Source organism: Panulirus ornatus, chromosome 10 (assembly GCF_036320965.1).
Source record: "Panulirus ornatus isolate Po-2019 chromosome 10, ASM3632096v1, whole genome shotgun sequence".
Classification (NCBI taxonomy): Eukaryota; Metazoa; Arthropoda; class Malacostraca; order Decapoda; family Palinuridae; genus Panulirus; species Panulirus ornatus.
The window spans coordinates 29,907,136-29,929,618 of NC_092233.1; the positions used below are offsets into that span (position 1 = coordinate 29,907,136).

Here is a 22,483-nt window from a genome sequence, read left to right on the forward strand (position 1 = left end):
AACAGAGAAGAGGTAGTGAAAGCTTTGTGGAAGATGAAAGCTGGCAAGGCAGTGGGTTTGGATGGTATTGCAGTGGAATTTATTCAAAAAAGGGTTGACTGTGTTGTTGACTGGTTGGTAAGGATATTCTATGGTTGTAAGGCTCATGGTGAAGTGCCTGAGGATTGGCAGAATGTATGCATAGTGCCATTGTACAAAGGCAAAGGGGATGAAGATAAGTGTTCAAATTACAGAGGTATAAGTTTGTTGAGGGTATTGATTGAGAGGGTGAAGGCATGTACAGAGCATCAGATTGGGGAAGAGCAGTGTGGTTTCAGAAGTGGTAGAGGATGTGTGGATCAGGTGTTTGCTTTGAAGAATGTATGTGAGAAATACTTAGAAAAGCAAATGGATTTGTATGTAGCATTTATGGATCTGGAGAAGGCATATGATAGAGTTGATAGAGATGCTCTGTGGAAGGTATGAAGATTATATAGTGTGGGAGGCAAGTTGTTAGAAGCAGTGAAAAGTTTTTATCGAGGATGTAAGGCATGTGTACGTGTAGGAAGAGAGGAAAGTGATTGGTTCTCAGTGAATGTAGGTTTGCGGCAGGGGTGTGTGATGTCTCCATGGTTGTTTAATTTGTTTATGGATAGGGTTGTTAGGGAGGTGAATGCAAGAGTTTTGGAAAGAGGGGCAAGCATGCAGTCGGTTGTGGATGAGAGAGCTTGGTAAGTGAGTCAGTTGTTGTTCGCTGATGATACAGTTTGAATGGAGAAAAACTGGAGGAAGTGAAGTGTTTTAGATATCCAGGAGTGGATTTGGCAGCGGATGGAACCATGGAAGCAGAAGTGAATCATAGGGTGGGGGAGGGGGCGAAAGTTCTGGGAGCATTGAAGAATGTGTGGTAGTCGAGAACATTATTTTGGAAAGCAAAAATGGGTATGTTTCAAGGAATAGTGGTTCCAACAATGTTATATGGTTGCAAGGCGTGGGCTATGGATAGAGTTGTGCGGAGGAGGGTTGATGTGCTGGAAATGAGATGTTTGAGGACAATATGTGGTGTGAGGTGGTTTGATCGAGTAAGTAATAATAGGGTAAGAGAGATGTGTGGTAACAAAAAGAGTGTGGTTGAGAGAGCAGAAGTGGGTGTTTTGAAATGGTTTGGTCATATGGAGAGAATGGTTGAGGAAAGATTGACCAAGAGGATACATGTGTCAGAGGTGGAGGGAACAAGGAGAAGTGGGAGACCAAATTGGAGGTGGAAAGATGGAGTGAAAAAGATTTTGAGTGATCGGGGCCTGAACATGCAGGAAGGTGAAAGGCGTGCAATGAATAAGAGTGAATTGAAGTGATGTGGTATACCGGGGTCAACGTGCTGTCAATGGATTGAACCAAGGGCATGTGAAGCATCTAGGGTAAACCATGGAAAGTAATGTGGGGCCTGGATGTGGAAAGGGAGCTGTAGTTTCGGTGCATTATTACATGACAGCTAGAAACTGAGTGTGAACGAACGTGGCCTTTGTTGTCTTTTCCTAGCGCTACCTTGCACACATGAGGGGGGAGGGGGCTGTTATTTCATGTGTGGTGAGGTGGCGATGGGAATGAATAAAGGCAGACAGTGTGAATTGTGTGTATGGGTATATATGTATGTGTCTGTGTGTGTATATATATGTGTACATTGAGATGTATAGGTATGTATATTTGCATGTGTGGACGCAAATATTTTTTTTTTTTGCTTTGTCGCTGTCTCCCGCGTTTGCGAGGTAGCGCAAGGAAACAGACGAAAGAAATGGCCCAACCCACCCCCATACACATGCCTTGATTCAATCCACTGACAGCACGTCAACCCCGGTATACCACATCGCTCCAATTCACTCTATTCTTTGCCCTCCTTTCACCCTCCTGCATGTTCAGGCCCCGATCACACAAAATCTTTTTCACTCCATCTTTCCACCTCCAATTTGGTCTCCCTCTTCTCCTCGTTCCCTCCACCTCTGACACATATATCCTCTTGGTCAATCTTTCCTCACTCATTCTCTCCATGTGACCAAACCATTTCAAAACACCCTCTTCTGCTCTCTCAACCACGCTCTTTTTATTTCCACACATCTCTCTTACCCTTACGTTACTTACTCGATCAAACCACCTCACACCACACATTGTCCTCAAACATCTCATTTCCAGCACATCCATCCTCCTGCGCACAACTCTATCCATAGTCCACGCCTCGCAACCATACAACATTGTTGGAACCACTATTCCTTCAAACATACCCATTTTTGCTTTCCGAGATAATGTTCTCGACTTCCACACATTCTTCAAGGCTCCCAGAATTTTCGCCCCCTCCCAAACCCTATGATCCACTTCCGCTTCCATGGTTCCATCCGCTGCCAGATCCACGCCCAGATATCTAAAACACTTCACTTCCTCCAGTTTTTCTCCATTCAAACCCACCTCCCAATTGAATTGACCCTCAACCCTACTGTACCTAATAACCTTGCTCTTATTCACATTTACTCTTGACTTTCTTCTTTCACACACTTTACCAAACTCAGTCACCAGCTTCTGCAGTTTCTCACATGAATCAGCCACCAGCGCTGTATCATCACCGAACAACAACTGACTCACTTCCCAAGCTCTCTCATCCCCAACAGACTTCATACTTGCCCCTCTTTCCAAAACTCTTGCATTCACCTCCCTAACAACCCCATCCATAAACAAATTAAACAACCATGGAGACATCACACACCCCTGCCGCAAACCTACATTCACTGAGAACCAATCACTTTCCTCTCTTCCTACACGTACACATGCCTTACATCCTCGATAAAAACTTTTCACTGCTTCTAACAACTTGCCTCCCACACCATATATTCTTAATACCTTCCACAGAGCATCTCTATCAACTCTATCATATTCCTTCTCCAGATCCATAAATGCTACATACAAATCCATTTGCTTTTCTAAGTATTTCTCACATACATTCTTCAAAGCAAACACCTGATCCACACATCCTCTACCACTTCTGAAACCACACTGCTCTTCCCCAATCTGATGCTCTGTACATGCCTTCACCCTCTCAATCAATACCCTCCCATATAATTTGCCAGGAATACTCAACAAACTTATACCTCTGTAATTTGAGCACTCACTCTTATCCCCTTTGCCTTTGTACAATGGCACTATGCACGCATTCCGCCAATCCTCAGGCACCTCACCATGAGTTATGACATACATACATTAAATAACCTTACCAACCAGTCAACAATACAGTCACCCCCTTTTTTAATAAATTCCACTGCAATACCATCCAAACCTGCTGCCTTGCCGGCTTTCATCTTCCGCAAAGCTTTTACTACCTCTTCTCTGTTTACCAACTCATTTTCCCTAACCCTCGCACTTTGCACACCACCTCGACCAAAACACCCTATATCTGCCACTCTATCATCAAACACATTCAACAAACCTTCAAAATACTCACTCCATCTCCTTCTCACATCACCACTACTTGTTATCACCTCCCCATTTGCGCCCTTCACTGAAGTTCCCATTTGGACGCAAATATATATATATATATATATATATATATATATATATATATATATATATATATATATATATATATATATATATCCCTGGGGATATTGGAGAAAGAATACTTCCCACGTATTCCCTGCGTGTCGTAGAAGGTGACTAAAAGGGGAGGGAGCGGGGGCTGGAAATCCTCCCCTCTCATTTTTTTTTAATTTTCCAAAAGAAGGGACAGAGAATGAGGCCAGGTGAGGATATTCCCTCAGAGGCCCAGTCCTCTGTTCTTAACGCTACCTTGCTAATGCGGGAAATGGCGAATAGTATGAAAGAAAGATATATATATATATATATAATCTCCTCTTGCCTTTATACATACACTCCTGGTCTTCTGACACCTCACCCATGGCAAACAGCTGAAATAACCAATCATCAATAGCATCACCCTTTTTCTTTAGAAACTTAACTGCAGTTTCATCCACTCCTGATGCTTTCCCACATATCTTGTGCAAGTTTACTACTACTTTTCTTTTCACCATCCCATTTTCCCTGACTCATGTTTGACATGTCACCTTGTTCCAAGTACATCATATCCACCTTCCTTGCATGTGACACATTTAGCAGTCATACAAAATACTCCCATCTCATTTTCAAATCTTTGTTTGTTACTGTTTCCCCTTTCACTGTCCTCACTATTTCCCACATATGCTCTTGACACACTTCCAGACCATAACATTTCTAACCTTGTTTTGCATCTACCCTCTTTTTCTGCTCTTTCACATATCTCTTAACCTGCTAATTTTGGTAGTACCCTTTCCAGTCTTTCATACTCCTCTGCAACTTTTACATTCACACACCTTTCACTAGCTATTTTACCTTCATATTTTAGTACTCACTGCTGTTTCTCACATGTTATACTAGGTCTTGCATCCCACACACTTCGTATACACTCTTAAGAAATGATTCCCTAAATAAGTTCCCTTACTTCCCATTCCTTAGTTTGATTTTCTCTTACCCAATGCCATCCTTTACTAAATCTCTCTATCCCATTCCTTAGTTTGATTTTCTCTTACCCAATGCCATCCTTTACTAAATCTCTCTTGATATCCTTGTTTACAGGCTACTTTTCCAAGCTTGTTCACTTTCATTAATTCATTCATGTGTATGTCATTTCCTATTTTCTAATTCTCACAGCCAGCTTTTGCCTTCACACATATCACTTGCTGTCCGTCTTAGCATGTTCACATTTATCATCCTTTCCTTCTTGATTCTCCCAGTTAGCATATTATGTTAACATTTGTTGACCTCAACCCAACTCAAACTTACCCATGTTTACTAGTGAATGCTCCTTTTTAACCTTGTATTCCTAATTATCAGTGCTTTGTCAGCCCACAGTTTGATGAGCTTTTACCATTTCCATGTACATAAGGTACCCAACTATACCCACAGTTGCCAACTCATCCACCCTTTTATTCAGACCTCCAAGCACCAAGGTTTGATCTCTTGCATCAAAACTGCCAAAGAACGTGCTTATATCACAAAATGCATTTCCTTCCTCTTTACTCCTTTCACAGCCTGGAGCACATATACTAACTAATCCACCTCAACCTTTTGTTGTATACTTTCATAATCCATTTATGCAACAGATCACTAATTTATTAAAAAGATATATATATATGTGGCAGAACAGTGTTTTAATATGTATATAAAGTAGTTTTCTACATGAGACTAAGGCATGGTTTTGACTTTATCCCCCCCATGGTTTATGTATGTTCATGCTTGAAAATGCATTTATTCACTGTTTTTCTAAACATGTGTATTTCATCTCCCTATATGAATTTGTATTTACATCTTTTGTGTTTACATTAGGTTCACTGAAAAAATACGTCTCGGACAACTTCTTGAGAATGACCTAGTTCCCGTCTTTGAAGCTGCTATACATTCATTAATGCTCAGGAATGATTGTGTGTGGCATTACAAATGATTGATTTTATTTTATTTTAGGAGTTTCTGATAGTATGTAAGAATTGGAGGTTATTTGTAATCCACACATAATGACTATAATGATTCTGAAGTAAAGATTATGTATACTTTAGAATTTTTAAGATCTAATTGAATTTTAGTGACTCTGACACTGTAAACAGCACAGATTCTGTTGTAAAATATTCCAAGCTTTTGTGCAGTAACTGTTTGCATCAGGAGCATTGATAATGTACGTGTGGGCTACACTGACTTCAACTGTAATGCACCTCAGAGGAAGATTTCTTTCTAATTATTCTTTGTATGTAAAATAGTTTTAGTTATTGTAAATAAATGTCTTGGTTACTTTATTAGTTGTGTATTTAGTTCTGTGATATGTTTACAACTTTCACATTCACATCATTCAATTATACAGCCTCAGGTTCTGTGAGTTCAATATCTTACATTCATTGTAATGTTGATAGATGTATAGTCTTCCTCTGGATGGCTGATTTAATTACTATAAATGTATTGCACTTTTCATTGTAGCTCACCACCCCTTCATAAAGTTTAATGCTTGTGAAGTATGCTGCAGTAGATGACTTGATAACTAATAGAATGAACCATTATTGCATGTGACAGGCACAGTTGTGAGCGGTACCTTCGGCTGGCCAGGTAATGGTATGTGTGTTTTAGCCAAATTTTGATTGTTGGGTTACAGGTAACAGTTGTAAGCATTTGTAAAACTAACACCTTTTGATATGACTGCTGTCAGCTCAAGTGCTAATAACAGATGGTAATGCTACATTGTGGTGTTCAAGAATGTGGTTATTTATGCTTGATAGTGACATAGTAACAAACCTGAAACATTTATATTAACCCAAAGGCACTGTAATAGGACTTTACTTATTTAACTAGAGACACTGCTAATTACACAAATGATGACGTGATATATTTAGGGTGATTATTAGGCTTATTTTTAAACAGAACTATAAATGAATTCATATAAAGATGTTTGAAGAAATTTAGTTTTAACCTCATGTAGGTGACACTTGCGGTTATCAGGATGGCTTGAGTTATGAACATTGCTAAGAACAAGTGTAAATGCATAGAATGCTTGTTTTGTAAGTATAGTATATGATGCAGAAAAGCAGCACTTGATACAGTGGAACACAGAATTGTGAAAGAAAGATATGGTTATAAACTTTGGACTACATCTGACTGAACATTGTGGATTATAGCACAATGCATCAGGAAATTGCATTAATTTTTCATAATTCATTTGCTTATAGTATTGTCTTTTTTGTAGAAGTACGGGCAATGGCCTTTTTGTTTTAGTTCATTGATAGTGACTGATTCCTTGGAAAATATCTCATAACTTTTTTACTATTGGTTACTTATTAAGGATTTCATTCATTTTACCTTTATGTAATATTAATTGCAGGGATTTTTTTGTGGGATGGATGCAGTTAGTCTGTGTTCTACTGTAAGCACAGTTATGAATGTGTAGAATACTTTGTCATTTCAGTTCATTCCCATAACCTACAAGACAATTTGATTTTGAACTGTTTTTATAGATTTTCTCACTTGAATTTCATAATTCTTACTGTTAAGAGGGCATTTTAGTGGCTAGAGGCTTATGTTACCATGTAGGGAGGTAGGAGACATCATAGATTTTCTCAGCATTTTGTATTGATTTAGAAAAAGATTTCCTTCCACATTTGTTGTCACTCTTTTATTGTTTGAACTGATCGTAATGACCGTCAAGAGCAGTGGAAGATGACTGAAGTTTTAGTTCTGAAAGAAACTTTTTATGTTACATGGTTATAGATTTATTTTCGCTGTTCATGTAATACAAAGAAACATTGAGTGAATAACAAATGCAAACTCAACATCTTTCTATATTTAGTGTATGTGTAGATATCAGTGGTTCTTGCACACCTGATTGTGTTATATATCATGTATGCTTTTGTTTTCACTCAGGTAGTAGATATAGAATCTACACAATGTTTCCAGATTAATATTCAACTTTTGTATGTAGGAGAACCAGCACTACTCTAAAGCTCAAAAATAGTTGTTAGATGCCTTTAAAGTTTGGCTCGCATATTAATGAAGGAGCTGCCACTTAAATGACTAGATATATTATGAAATCAGTGAAGATTATCTCAAGTATGCAAGGGGAACAGAGAGTACAGGGAAACATGTAAAAGCTGAGTAAATTTAAGTGAAAAGCAGTAAAAGAGAGTGAAGTGTTAACTATTAAAGGATATTCATATGCAGATGCTCCCTGACATACTTTCGAATTCTGTTCTGACTGACCAGTTGGAACTTGAAATGGATATAAGTCAGCATGGCATGTAGAATTCATATACCTGTACAGCTTTCTTTTATCCTAGTCAGTCTCTATCATGATTTTCTTGTTTTTTATTAACCAGCTTTATTGTATGATTCTGCAGTTTCTTTTTACCTTTTGTTTAGGATTCTTTAGTTCAGAGATTGATTCATCAAAATTTTCAATGAACTTTTTGGCAGCTCCTTTTAAATCTCTTGAACCAACCATGACTTGCTTGAAGTTCTTGTAATCCTTTCCAGCTCACTCCTTCAGAGTCTCAAAAAGGACTTCTAGCCTTCGCCTAATTGTTAGTAAGCTTCGTGATAGACATTTTTTGAATTTGATCTTGCATCCACAGTATCAACAACTTTTCCATTTCGTAGAATCTTCCACTGTTTCAGGTATTTTTTCTTTGTTCTTTAAGATTGTGGAGACCATCAAATGGAACAACTGTAGATCACATGCAGTCACATTAACTTTTTTTCCTTCATATCAGGTGATTACCTTCATTTTCAATTCCAAATAGAACGTCTTCCTCTGCTTCTTGCCAGATCAATCATTTGATGGGTTTTTCCTCTTGCTCATCATCTTCTTTGGGGTATAATACAAAAGTAGTTTAATCCAGCATGAAAATTTGTTAGATTCAATTGAATAACGCACGCTAACTGAATGACAACTGAGAGCAAGAATTGAGAGAGATGCTGTGATATACGTAATGCCAGGATCGTCTGACATTCTCTATTGTAGGCATGCAGCCATTAGAACTAGCGGACGTACGACCAAGCATAATTTTTATATTGACAGATCTTTTATGTATATTTTTTCAGTCGTGTGCACTGATGGTCGTAAGTTGCATAGGTCATAAGTTGGGGAGCATCTGTTCTGTATATCTTCACCAGTGAGTGAAGTTGCAGTCTTCCTGTCCTTTCCATGGAGAGTGCCATTCCTTAAGGCAGTCTTTCTGTGAAATTCTGTAAACATAAGCCAGATGAATCCTCAGCCACACCTTTCATTAAATAGAGATTTGATTCAAGGACGAGTCAGGGATAGTAGGGTATCATTTGTGGTGGGATGCTCAAGAGATTGTCAGTCATCATGATTTGGACTCAAAAGAAAGTCACTTTGCAAAAAATGTGAAAAACTAAAATTGTTAAAGAGGTCAAAGAAGGAACTTTTTCACTACCTCCATAACTTTGTTCTCACCACATTATTTGGAAACTGCATATAATCAGAAGACTGTCTATTGCTCTTTATATGGGAGAAGGTAACTTAACAAAGTTTTTGCAAAAATGTTTATTAGATATATATGACATTTTCCATTTCCATTTACTTGAATTAAAAAAACTGCTTCTTGATTATGTAGTGATTATTGATCATGATGTTAGATCATTAGCTATGATACACTCAATTACAGGTACGTCACCGATTTTCCAGCACTCTTGTTTCCAAAGCCTGGCCGGATTAACCATTTTACCAGACCATCCGTGGTCACATAATAATAATTCATTAACTTGCTTCTAACCCACTAATTATACATCTCCCATGTGTCTAAAGTATACCATGGACTGCTAGAAATTTAAATTAAACAAATATTAAATGTAAATTAGATACATTATACACCTGCTCAGGACTGAGGTGCTTGTCAGTTACGAGTTTCACAAATTCGTCCACATACTTGGCTGCTCCTTCATGGTTTACAGACCGCTTTTCTCAGCACACTTTACTTATGGAAATTCCATGACGCCTCTTGAATCTTTGAAGCCATCCTTCACTATAGTTATGCTTATGTTGTAATTTAAGTTCTTTATGGAACAACTTAGCCTGGTTCATTATCATGCTACCTGACAAGTCCACTCCATCACTCTGATGCTGTTGAAACCATTCCATCATCACTCGATCATGCTCAGTGCTCTTACCATCTTTCATAGTTTTTCTAATCGTCATTTGCTTCTTGGAATCGCTGTCTGCATAGAATTTCAATATTTTCTCCCTCTGCTTCTTAATATCATAAACTGTTGACAAACCAGTACTGTAGGTGTCACACAGCTTATGCACCGAAACACCACAATCCATTCTTTCAACAGTTCTACTTTTACTTTACCTTGGATCAATATGGACTAGTGTTTATGTTTGACACCACGACTGACACTCTCATATATCTCAGAAGCCATAGCTAGGGTTAAATTTATGCAAAATAAGCTAAGAATCTCACAGAATTGCGGTATCACCACCATCAAGTGCAGTGTAGAGAATGTAAATAAGCGCGCCCTACACTCAACGTCATCTGTGGCCACCCAGTAAACTAGTCTGGTGACCGCGGTAATTTCAAGTTCCCTCATGTAATTTTGTCTAGACTAAAGGAGGTAACGAACCATCAGTTGCAGGAAATTCAGTGGTGTACCTGTATATGCAGTTATTAGGATTGGGGATGATTCCATTTACAGTAACATGATTCAGCAGATAAATGGGAGTGCTCTTTTATTTTTCAGGAGTGATTATATGAATAAGTATGAAGCACTGATTACTTACGGTTTTATATGTTTATTAGACATATGCCTTTATCATAATTCGTAATGATTTTTACCCCATTTTTTTTTTTTTTTTTAGATATTTATACGAGAATTCTTCAAATTAAGGCTATGATAAAAATTTGCCATGATAACAGATACAGTTTTTTGTAATGCTGATAATTGAGATGCATTAGATGGAATTGAAGAGGATAAAGTTGTTCATTTTTGGTGGTTTTACAAGAAGGAAACGGTTTTTATAAGAGGGAAATGAGGTTGTGAGAGGTTAAACACTTATGTCAGATTTTCAATAATATAGAATATTTGTGTACTTTTTTCTATATTTATAAAATGTTTGCCACTAGAATGCCCAATTAGCAATTTGTTTCATTTGCTTATAATTTTTGAGGTGAGATATGCAAGGTAGTTAGTGATATGTCTGCAATATTGGAAGTGTAGGTACTTCTAGAGTAAATGCAATGTCTCTGTGGTAGAAAGAATGAAAGAGAGAGCAATCTTTTGTGTGACCTCTGCACTACTCTTCTCTTGCAAGCTGCAGTGGTAGGAGGTGGCACCGACTCCGACGTCAATCCTTTTGCTGACTTTGGCGTGTCAGGCCCTTCCGGTCCTTCCCTTCCCCCTCAGGGTGGTGTCATCTCACAGGACACCACCAGTACCACTACCACTGGCACAGCTGACCTGTTGGGTGGCTTGGACCCCCTGGCAGGCGTTGGCAGCAGTGGCTTGCCCTCTCAGGCTTCCACCGTGCCACCTGCTCAGTCCCAAGGTGACAACCACACAACCACTATCCTGACTGTCACCCCTACCATGTCCATACTGTTACATCTACCATAAAAACAGCACCTCAACAAATATACATTGTCAGATTCATCAAGACAGTACTCCAGCACCAATATCCATACTATTAAAACAACTGTGGCGTCCTTGCTACCACTATTTTCGTGCTTTTAAATCATCACCATGTCCATACTGCTATAGTTACCATGAAAAACCATAGTGCTACCTTATTGGCTTTGTTACATTTACCATGACAAGCACACCTCCTTCATGTCCATGCTGTTACTTCCACCATGACGACCACTCTTTTAACTCCATGACAACTATACTGCCATATCCATGCGTTTATGAACCCCCTAGATGAACATTTTGCCTCCATTTTGTAATCATACCCACAGTGAAACCACTCAATAGTGTCCTTTGTATATCCAGTATGACTAACCCCTCCACCATGTCCACCCCATCAAATCCACATGCCCCAGTTGGGATAATCCCTTCTTGTGGATTTGCCTCCCTTTTTCCATCTCCCTCTCACGCCAGTACACCAGTATTGCTGAATTTTTGAATCACTTGCATCACCACTGTTGTATCATTTCATTTGGAATTATATTCACTGTTATTATACACAAGGCATTATCACAACCACCTAACCAAAACTGTCTTTGTAACATTGTTACATCATATTACCACCACCATCAGCATCTTGATAAGTAAAAGCAAGTGTAGAGTTTGAAGCCTCTCCCAGTAAGAAATCTGCTCTCCTAAGCACTTTCAAAATTAATACCTAACTTTGTGTGTTTACATTCAGGCTTGCACGTGGCATGGGTCACTTTGCACTGAATTATCATTGTGCATTGCCCACTAGCCTTGTGTCAACACATTTTAAACATAAATAGAAGTGTGTGATGTATATGTATATCAAGTATGTACATAATCCTTGTTTGCAGATTGCTGTCATCATTCTAGACTGTTGATGTTAAGTACCAGCCATGTACATTAGTAATTAAATATATCAGAAGGTATTTTTCAGAATGCAGATAAGATTGCTTTACATTATGTGAAAACAAGAATTAGAACTTGACATCATGACAAACCAACCTTGTATGCTTTCTCACAGCACTCCTTTTTTTCTTTTTACATACTCACTTCAGACCTAAATGTACATAATATTTGATTAACCTTGCCCATTACTTGTTTCTGCTTTTGTTCTGTTTCAGTGCATGCTTTTTCACATCATCTATTAATTGCTGATAGAGTTATTACCTCTTTTGGTATGTTTCAACTTCATAAATCTGGTAGTAAAGTTAGTACTGAGGGGTAGGTGTATGAATAGTCAGTTTACTGAAATTTGTTGGGCCAGAAATGCTTAATGTTGGTATGAGTTTGAAGAGAAACAAAGTGTCATAGTAAGTTGTTTTGTAATGGAGTGTCTTTGTGTTGTGGTGATATGTACTAATTGTATTAATTATTGGTATTGGTACTTTATCTTGGTTATATGCATGTCTCATATTTCTGCATGTATAGTTTTAAATGATGAGATAATATCTCCATCAGTGCAGTCTTTTTTTGATTTTAAGAGAAATTCTGTCTTTGAAAGTGTCTACCTCATACCATTTCTATATCTACATTTTTGCTGTAAATTGTAACCTTTTAACTTTATAAATATGACATTCATTTTGAAGCTATTATAGGCCAATATGAAAAAAGATATGAAATTATAATCAGGTATTCTTTCTTCTTGATTATTTACTTGCTAATTTTACTGAGTTTTGGGATATATTCATTAATTTCATTGGAATCTTGAAATAGAGTAACAAAATTTATTTTATTTAATGAGCATTATTTTGTGAACTGTATTATCTAATCTTATCACCTTACTACAGCATTTGATGGATATGGAGACATTCTAAAACCAGAAGGAAGTGTTGGTGGTGTGACAAGTGTAGGCACTGTGTCAGCAGCTCCCATCATAGGCACCCAGACCACAGCACCAGCTGCACAGCCTGGAAAGCTTATTAGTAGTGACCTTGACATGTCTCTATCATCCCTCGTCGACAACCTTAACATTAAAGGTCCTGTGGCACAAAAGTGAGTTTTATGTAGAAACTATATTTTGTCATCTTGTGGTCTGAGAAACTCTATGGCTGAGTTCATAATTTCATTGAAGCAATATCTTGTTTTCACATCAAACTATACAATGATCCATAGTAGTTAACTGAGTAGACAATGAATTGAGAGAAATAGAGTACTGAAATGAGTTTTTCAGTCTTGGAATTAGTGAGTTTTGATTGTACTGAGACTAAAAACAAATTAGAAAAGTTGATTGAATGGATTCCTTAATATCAGTAAGACTAATGAATGGTTTGCAAGCTGCTGGAGCTTGAGGAAAATCATAAGAGTTTGGAGTTTGAGCTTGCATTTGTGAAAAAGCCTCCATTTGTTTTATATACCTGATGCCTTTTTCCTTCAGGAAGGGGTGACAGAGCCTGTTGGGATGAGTGGTTCAGCCTGCCGTGATGTATGGTGGTGAAATGTGTTGATTAGGTGTAGAATTAAGTGAGAAATGAGAATGTGAGAAAGAAGCCTGGGAAAGAGAAAGGACTGGTTGAGAAAATTAAGCTCAAAGACACTTTATGCTTATGGAAAGTATATGGGATGGTGGTGGTATGCATGGATTTGCTGACTGAGGAGTAGAGTGGCTGTGTGGGAGGTAAGTTGCTAGAAAGAGTGAAAAGTTTTTACCAAGAGTATAAGGTATGTTAATGTGCCGAGAGGGGCAGCTGGAGGGATGTCTGATCACTATCTTGTGGAGGTGAAGACTTGTAGAGGTTTTCAGAAAAAAAAGAGATGATGTTGGGGAGAAAAGAGTGGGGAGAGTAAGTGAGCTTGGAAAGGAGACTTGTGTGAGGAAGTACCAGGGGAGATTGAGTGTAGAATGGCAAAAGGTGAGAGCAAATGATGTAAGGAGAGTGGGGGAGGAATGAGATGTATTTAGGGAAGCAGTGACAGTTTGCACAAAAGATGCATGTTGCATGAGAAAGATAGGAGGGGGCAGATTTGAAAGGTAGTGAGTGGTGGGATGAAGTATGGTTGTCAGTGAAAGAGAAAAGTGAGGCATTTCGACAATTTTTGCAGGGAAGTAGTGCAAATGACTGAGAGATGTATAAAAGAAAGCGGAAGGAGGTCAAGAGAAAGGTGCAAGTGGTGAAAAAGAGGGCAAATGAGAGTTAGGGTGAGAGATTATCATTAAAAATTATGAATAAAAAGATGTTTTGGAAGGAGGTAAATAACATGCACAAGACAAGAGTACAAATGAGAACATTGGTGAACAGGTCAAATGGGGAGGTAATAACAAGTAGTTGTGGAGTGAGTATTTTGAAGGTTTTTGAATGTGTTTGATGATGGAGTGGCAGATATAGGTTGTTTTGGTCGGGATGGTGTGAAGTGAGAGGGTCAGGGAGAATAGTTTGGTAACAGAGAAGAGGTAGTGAAAGCCTTGTGGAAGATGAAAGCTGGCAAAGCAGCGAGTTTGGATGGTATTGTAGTGGAATTTATTAAAAAGGGGGTGACCGTGTTGTTGATTGGTTGGGAAGGATATTCAGTGTATGTATGGATCATCGTGGAGTGCCTGAGGATTGGCATAATGCATGCATAATGCCATTGTACAAAGGCAAAGGGGATAAAGGTGAGTGTTCAAATTACTAGGCAAAAGTTTGTTGAGTACTCTTGGGAAATTATATGGGAGGGTGTTGATTAAGAGGGTAAAGGCATGTACAGAACATCAGATTTGGGAAGAGCAGTGTGGTTTCAGAAATGGTAGAGGATGTGTGGATTAGGTGTTTGCTTTAAAGAATGTATGTGAGAAATACTTAGAAAACAGATGGATTTGTATGGTAGCATTTATGGATCTGGAGAAGGCATATTATAGGGTTGATAGAGATGCTTTGTGGAAGGTGTAAAGAGTATATGGTGTGGGAGATAAGTTGCTAGATGCAGTAAAAAGTTTTTAACATGGATGTAAGGCATGTGTACGAGTAGGAAGAGAGGAATGTGATTGGTTCTCAATGAATGTCAGTTTGCGGCAGGGGTGCGTGATGTCTCCATGGTTGTTTAATTTGTTTATGGATGGGGTTGTTAGGGAGGTGAATGCAAGAGTTTTGGAGAGAGGGGCAAGTATGCAAACTGTTGTGGATGAGAGGGCTTGGGAAGTGAGTCAGTTGTTGTTTGATGATGATACAGTGCTGGTGGCTGATTCAGATGAAAAAGTGCAGATGTTGGTGACTGAGTTTGGTAAAGTGCGTGAAAGAGGAAAGTTGAGAGTAGATGTGAATAAGAGCAAGGTTATTAGGTTCAGTAGGGTTGAGAGACAAATTGATTGTTAGGTAAGTTTGAATGAAGGAAGTGAAGTGTTTTACATATTTAGGAGTGGACTTAGCAGTGGATGGAACCATGGAAGTGGATGTGAGTCACATGGTGGGGGAGGGTGCAAAGGTTCTGGGAGTGTTGAAGAATGTGTGGAAGGCAAGAACGTTATCTCGGAGAGCAAAAATTGGTATGTTGAAAGAAAAGTTGTTCCAACTGTGTTATACGGTTGTGAGGCATGGACTAGACTATAGATAGGGTTGTACAGAGGAGTGTGGATATGTTGGAAATGAAATGTTTGAGGACAATATGTGGTGTGAGGTGGTTTAATCAAGTAAGTAATGAAAGGATAAGAGAGATGTGTGGTAATAAAAAGAGTGTGGTTGAGAGAGCAGAAGAGGGTGTGTTGAAATGGTTTGGACACATGGAGAGAATGAGTGAGGAAAGATTGACAAAGAGGATATATGTGTCAAAGGTGGAGGGAAGAAGAAGAAGCGGGAGACCAAATTGGAGGTGGAAGGATGGAGTGAGAAAGATTTTGAGCGATTGGAGCCGAACATAGAGGAGGGTGAAAGGAGTGCAAGGAATAGAGTGAATTGGAACAATTTGGTATACTAGGGTCAATGTGCTGTCAATGTATTGAACCATTGTGAATGTGAAGCATCTGGGATAAACCATGGAAAGGTTTGTGGGGCCTGGATGTGAAAAGGGAGCTGTGGATTCGGTGCATTACACATGACAGCTAGAAACTGAGTGTGAACAGTTGTGGCCTTTTTGTCTTTTCCTTGCACTGCCTTGCTCGGGGGGGAATCTGTTTCCTGTGTGGTGGGGTGGCGTTGGGAATGGATGAAGGCAGCAAGTATGGATGTGTACATATATATGTCTGTGTATGTACATGTATGTATTTGTTGGAACGTATATGTATGTATATGTGCAGGTATGGGCATTTATGTATATGTATGTGTATATGAGTGGTTGGGCCATTCTTCATCTGTTTCCTTGCGCTACCTCACTGAAGTAGGAAACAGCGATTATAGTAAATTAGTAAATAAATAAAATAAATATCAATTTATTATATTCTTATTATACTTAATTGCTTTTTCCCACATCAGCAAGGTAGTGCCAGGAAACAGACAAAGAATGGCCCAACCACTCATATATATATATATTTGCTTTGAAGAATGTATGTGAGAAATACTTAGAAAAGCAAATGGATTTGTATGTAGCATTTATGGATCTGGAGAAGGCATATGATAGAGTTGATAGAGATGCTCTGTGGAAGGTATTAAGAATATATGGTGTGGGAGGAAAGTTGTTAGAAGCAGTGAAAAGTTTTTATCGAGGATGTAAGGCATGTGTACGTGTAGGAAGAGAGGAAAGTGATTGGTTCTCGGTGAATGTAGGTTTGCGGCAGGGGTGTGTGATGTCTCCATGGTTGTTTAATTTGTTTATGGATGGGGTTGTTAGGGAGGTAAATGCAAGAGTTTTGGAAAGAGGGGCAAGTATGAAGTCTGTTGGGGATGAGAGAGCTTGGGAAGTGAGTCAGTTGTTGTTCGCTGATGACACAGCGCTGGTGGCTGATTCATGTGTGAAACTGCAGAAGCTGGTGACTGAGTTTGGTAAAGTGTGTGGAAGAAGAAAGTTAAGAGTAAATGTGAATAAGAGCAAGGTTATTAGGTACAGTAGGGTTGAGGGTCAAGTCAATTGGGAGGTGAGTTTGAATGGAGAAAAACTGGAGGAAGTGAAGTGTTTTAGATATCTGGGAGTGGATCTGGCAGCGGATGGAACCATGGAAGCGGAAGTGGATCATAGGGTGGGGGAGGGGGCGAAAATTCTGGGGGCCTTGAAGAATGTGTGGAAGTCGAGAACATTATCTCGGAAAGCAAAAATGGGTATGTTTGAAGGAATAGTGGTGCCAACAATGTTGTATGGTTGCGAGGCGTGGGCTATGGATAGAGTTGTGCGCAGGAGGATGGATGTGCTGGAAATGAGATGTTTGAGGACAATGTGTGGTGTGAGGTGGTTTGATCGAGTGAGTAACGTAAGGGTAAGAGAGATGTGTGGAAATAAAAAGAGCGTGGTTGAGAGAGCAGAAGAGGGTGTTTTGAAGTGGTTTGGGCACATGGAGAGGATGAGTGAGGAAAGATTGACCAAGAGGATATATGTGTCGGAGGTGGAGGGAACAAGGAGAAGAGGGAGACCAAATTGGAGGTGGAAAGATGGAGAGAAAAAGATTTTGTGTGATCGGGGCCTGAACATGCAGGAGGGTGAAAGGAGGGCAAGGAATAGAGTGAATTGGAGCGATGTGGTATACCGGGGCTGACGTGCTGTCAGTGGATTGAATCAAGGCATGTGAAGCGTCTGGGGTAAACCATGGAAAGCTGTGTAGGTATGTATATTTGCGTGTGTGGACGTATGTATATACATGTGTATGAGGGGGGGTTGGGCCATTTCTTTCGTCTGTTTCCTTGCGCTACCTCGCAAACGCGGGAGACAGCGACAAAGTATAAAAAAAAATATATATATATATATATATATATATATATATATATATATATATATATATATATATATATATATATATATATATATTTATTTATTTATTATACTTTGTCGCTGTCTCCCGCATTTGCGAGGTGGCGCAAGGAAACAGACGAAAGAAATGGCCCAACCCCCCCATACACATGTATATACATACGTCCACACACGCAAATATACATACCTACACAGCTTTCCATGGTTTACCCCAGACGCTTCACATGCCTTGATTCAATCCACTGACAGCACGTCAACCCCGGTATACCACATCGCTCCAATTCACTCTATTCCTTGCCCTCCTTTCACCCTCCTGCATGTTCAGGCCCCGATCACACAAAATCTTTTTCACTCCATCTTTCCACCTCCAATTTGGTCTCCCTCTTCTCCTCGTTCCCTCCACCTCCGACACATATATCCTCTTGGTCAATCTTTCCTCACTCATTCTCTCCATGTGCCCAAACCACTTCAAAACACCCTCTTCTGCTCTCTCAACCACGCTCTTTTTATTTCCACTCATCTCTCTTACCCTTACGTTACTCACTCGATCAAACCACCTCACACCACACATTGTCCTCAAACATCTCATTTCCAGCACATCCATCCTCCTGCGCACAACTCTATCCATAGCCCACGCCTCGCAACCATACAACATTGTTGGAGCCACTATTCCTTCAAACATACCCATTTTTGCTTTCCGAGATAATGTTCTCGACTTCCACACATTTTTCAAGGCCACCAGAATTTTCGCCCCCCTCCCCCACCCTATGATCCACTTCCGCTTCCATGGTTCCATCCGCTGCCAGATCCACTCCCAGATATCTAAAACACTTCACTTCCTCCAGTTTTTCTCCATTCAAACTCACCTCCCAATTGACTTGACCCTCAACCCTACTGTACCTAATAACCTTGCTCTTATTCACATTTACTCTTAACTTTCTTCTTCCACACACTTCACCAAACTCAGTCACCAGCTTCTGCAGTTTCTCACATGAATCAGCCACCAGCGCTGTATCATCTGCGAACAACAACTGACTCACTTCCCAAGCTCTCTAATCCCCAACAGACTTCATACTTGCCCCTCTTTCCAAAACTCTTGCATTTACCTCCCTAACAACCCCATCCATAAACAAATTAAACAACCATGGAGACATCACACACCCCTGCCGCAAACCTACATTCACTGAGAACCAATCACTTTCCTCTCTTCTTACACGTACACATGCCTTACATCCTCGATAAAAACTTTTCACTGCTTCTAACAATTTTCCTCCCACACCATATATTCTTAATACCTTCCACAGAGCATCTCTATCAACTCTATCATATGCCTTCTCCAGATCCATAAATGCTACATACAAATCCATTTGCTTTTCTAAGTATTTCTCACATACATTCTTCAAAGCAAACACCTGATCCACACATCCCCTACCACTTCTGAAACCACACTGTTCTTCCCCAATCTGATGCTCTGTACATGCCTTCACCCTCTCAATCAATACCCTCCCATATAATTTCCCAGGAATACTCAACAAACTTTTACCTCTGAAATTTGAGCACTCACTCTTATCCCCTTTGCCTTTGTACAATGGCACTATGCATGCATTCCGCCAATATATATATATATATGTACAGAGCATCAGATCGGGGAAGAGCAGTGTGGTTTCAGAAGTGGTAGAGGATGTGTGGATCAGGTGTTTGCTTTGAAGAATGTATGTGAGAAATACTTAGAAAAGCAAATGGATTTGTATGTAGCATTTATGGATCTGGAGAAGGCATATGATAGAGTTGATAGAGATGCTTTGTGGAAGGTATTAAGAATATATGGTGTGGGAGGCAAGCTGTTAGAAGCAGTGAAAAGTTTTTATTGAGGATGTAAGGCATGTGTACGTGTAGGAAGAGAGGAAAGTGAATGGTTCTCAGTGAATGTAGGTTTGCGGCAGGGGTGTGTGATGTCTCCATGGTTGTTTAATTTGTTTATGGATGGGGTTGTTAGGGAGGTAAATGCAAGAGTTTTGGAAAGAGGGGCAAGTATGAAGTCTGTTGGGGATGAGAGAGCTTGGGAAGTGAGTCAGTTGTTGTTCGCTGATGATACAGCGCTGGTGGCTGATTCATGTGAGAAACTGCAGAAGCTGGTGACTGAGTTTGGTAAAGTGTGTGAAAGAAGAAAGTTAAGAGTAAATGTGAATAAGAGCAAGGTTATTAGGTACAGTAGGGTTGAGGGTCAAGTCAATTGGGAGGTAAGTTTGAATGGAGAAAAACTGGAGGAAGTAAAGTGTTTTAGATATCTGGGAGTGGATCTGGCAGCGGATGGAACCATGGAAGCGGAAGTGAATCATAGGGTGGGGGAGGGGGCGAAAATTCTGGGAGCCTTGAAGAATGTGTGGAAGTCGAGAACATTATCTCGGAAAGCAAAAATGGGTATGTTAGAAGGAATAGTGGTTCCAACAATGTTGTATGGTTGCGAGGCGTGGGCTATGGAAGAGTTGTGCGCAGGAGGGTGGATGTGCTGGAAATGAGATGTTTGAGGACAATGTGTGGTGTGAGGTGGTTTGATCGAGTAAGTAACGTAAGGGTAAGAGAGATGTGTGGAAATAAAAAGAGCGTGGTTGAGAGAGCAGAAGAGGGTGTTTTGAAATGGTTTGGGCACATGGAGAGAATGAGTGAGGAAAGATTGACCAAGAGGATATATGTGTCGGAGGTGGAGGGAACGAGGAGAAGTGGGAGACCAAATTGGAGGTGGAAAGATGGAGTGAAAAAGATTTTGTGTGATCGGGGCCTGAACATGCAGGAGGGTGAAAGGAGGGCAAGGAATAGAGTGAATTGGATCGATGTGGTATACCGGGGTTGACGTGCTGTCAGTGGGTTGAATCAGGGCATATGAAGCGTCTGGGGTAAACCATGGAAAGCTGTGTAGGTATGTATATTTGCGTGTGTGGACGTATGTATATACATGTGTATGGGGGTGGGTTGGGCTATTTCTTTCGTCTGTTTCCTTGCGCTACCTCGCAAATGCGGGAGACAGCGACAAAGCAAAAAAAAGAAAAAAGAAAATAAACATAAACTCACATGCACGAACATATACATACATATACATGTCAACATACACAAACATATACACATATACGCATTTATATATTTATACGTGCTTGCCTTCATCCATTCCTGTCACTACCCTGCCACACAGGAAATAGCATCCCCCTCCCCCCCTTTCACTGAGGTAGCACCAGGAAAAGACAAAAGAGGTTACATTCATTCACACTCAGTCTCTAGCTGTCATGTGTAATGCACCGAAACCATAGCTCCCTTTCCACATCCAGGCCCCACAGACCATTCCATGGTTTACCCCAGATGCTTCAAATGCCCTTGTTCAGTCCATTGACAGCATATTGACTCCAGTATACCACATCGGTCCAATTCAGTCTATTTCTTGCATGCCTTTCACCCTCCTGTATGTTCAGGCCCTGATCACTCAAAATTTTTTTTCACTCCATCCTTCCACCTCCAATTTGGTCTCCCACTTCTCGTTCCCTCCACCTCTGACACATATATACTCTTTGTCAATCTTTCCTCACTCATTCTCTACATATGTCCAAACCATTTCACCCCTTTTTCTGCTCTCTCTACCACACACTTTTTATTACCACACATCTCTCTTACCCTTTCATTACTTACTTGGTCAAACCACCTCACACCACATATTGTCCTTAAACATCTAATTTCCAACTCATCCCCCCTTCATTGTACAACCCCATCTATAGTCCATGCCTCACAACCATATAACATTGTCGGAGCCCATATTCCTTCAAACATACTCATTTTTGCTCTGTGAGATAATGTTCTCGCCTTCCACACACTCTTCAACGCTCCCAAAACCTTCGCCCCCTCCCCCACTCTGTGACTCACTTCTGCTTCCATGGTTCCAATTGCTGCTAAGTCCACTCTCAGATACATAAAACACTTCATTTCCTCCAGTTTTTCAAACTTACTTCCCAATTAAGTTGTCCCTCAACCCTCCTGAATCTAATATTATTACCTTGCTTTATTCACATTTACTCTCAACTTTCTCCTTTTACACACTTTACCAGTGCTGTATTCACCAAACAACAACTGACTCACTTCCCAAGCCCTCTCATCCACAACAGACTGCGTACTTGCTCCTCTCTCCAAAACTCTTGCTTTCACCTCCCTAACCACCCCATTCATATACAAATTAAACAACCAAGGGAACTCACGCACCCCTGCCGCAAACCGACATTCACTGGGAACCAATCACTCTCCTCTCTTCTTACTCATACACATACCTTACATCCTTGGTAAAAACTTTTCACTGCTTCTAGCAACTTACCTCCCACACCATACACTCTTGAAACCTTCCACAAAGCATCTCTATCAACCCTATCATATGCCTTTTCCAAATCCATAAATCCGATGTACAAATTCATCTGTTTTTGCAAGTATTTCTCGCATGCATTTTTTA

General features: G+C 39.9%; 1 protein-coding gene across 23 annotated transcripts in view; it reads left to right on the forward strand.

The window, feature by feature from the left end:
- Positions 1–22,483, forward strand: part of lap (phosphatidylinositol-binding clathrin assembly protein lap) — an 806,852-nt gene that overhangs the window by 730,124 nt on the left and 54,245 nt on the right. For 11 of the 23 annotated variants that reach the window (XM_071665674.1, XM_071665679.1, XM_071665685.1 and 8 more), the window contains 3 exons: positions 6,112–6,150; positions 10,862–11,095; positions 12,990–13,194. In XM_071665674.1, the coding sequence (XP_071521775.1) occupies positions 6,112–6,150; positions 10,862–11,095; positions 12,990–13,194 (478 nt within the window). The remainder of the gene's footprint in view (positions 1–6,111; positions 6,151–10,861; positions 11,096–12,989; positions 13,195–22,483) is intronic. The other 12 variants (XM_071665690.1, XM_071665688.1, XM_071665693.1 and 9 more) reach the window with 5 other exon arrangements.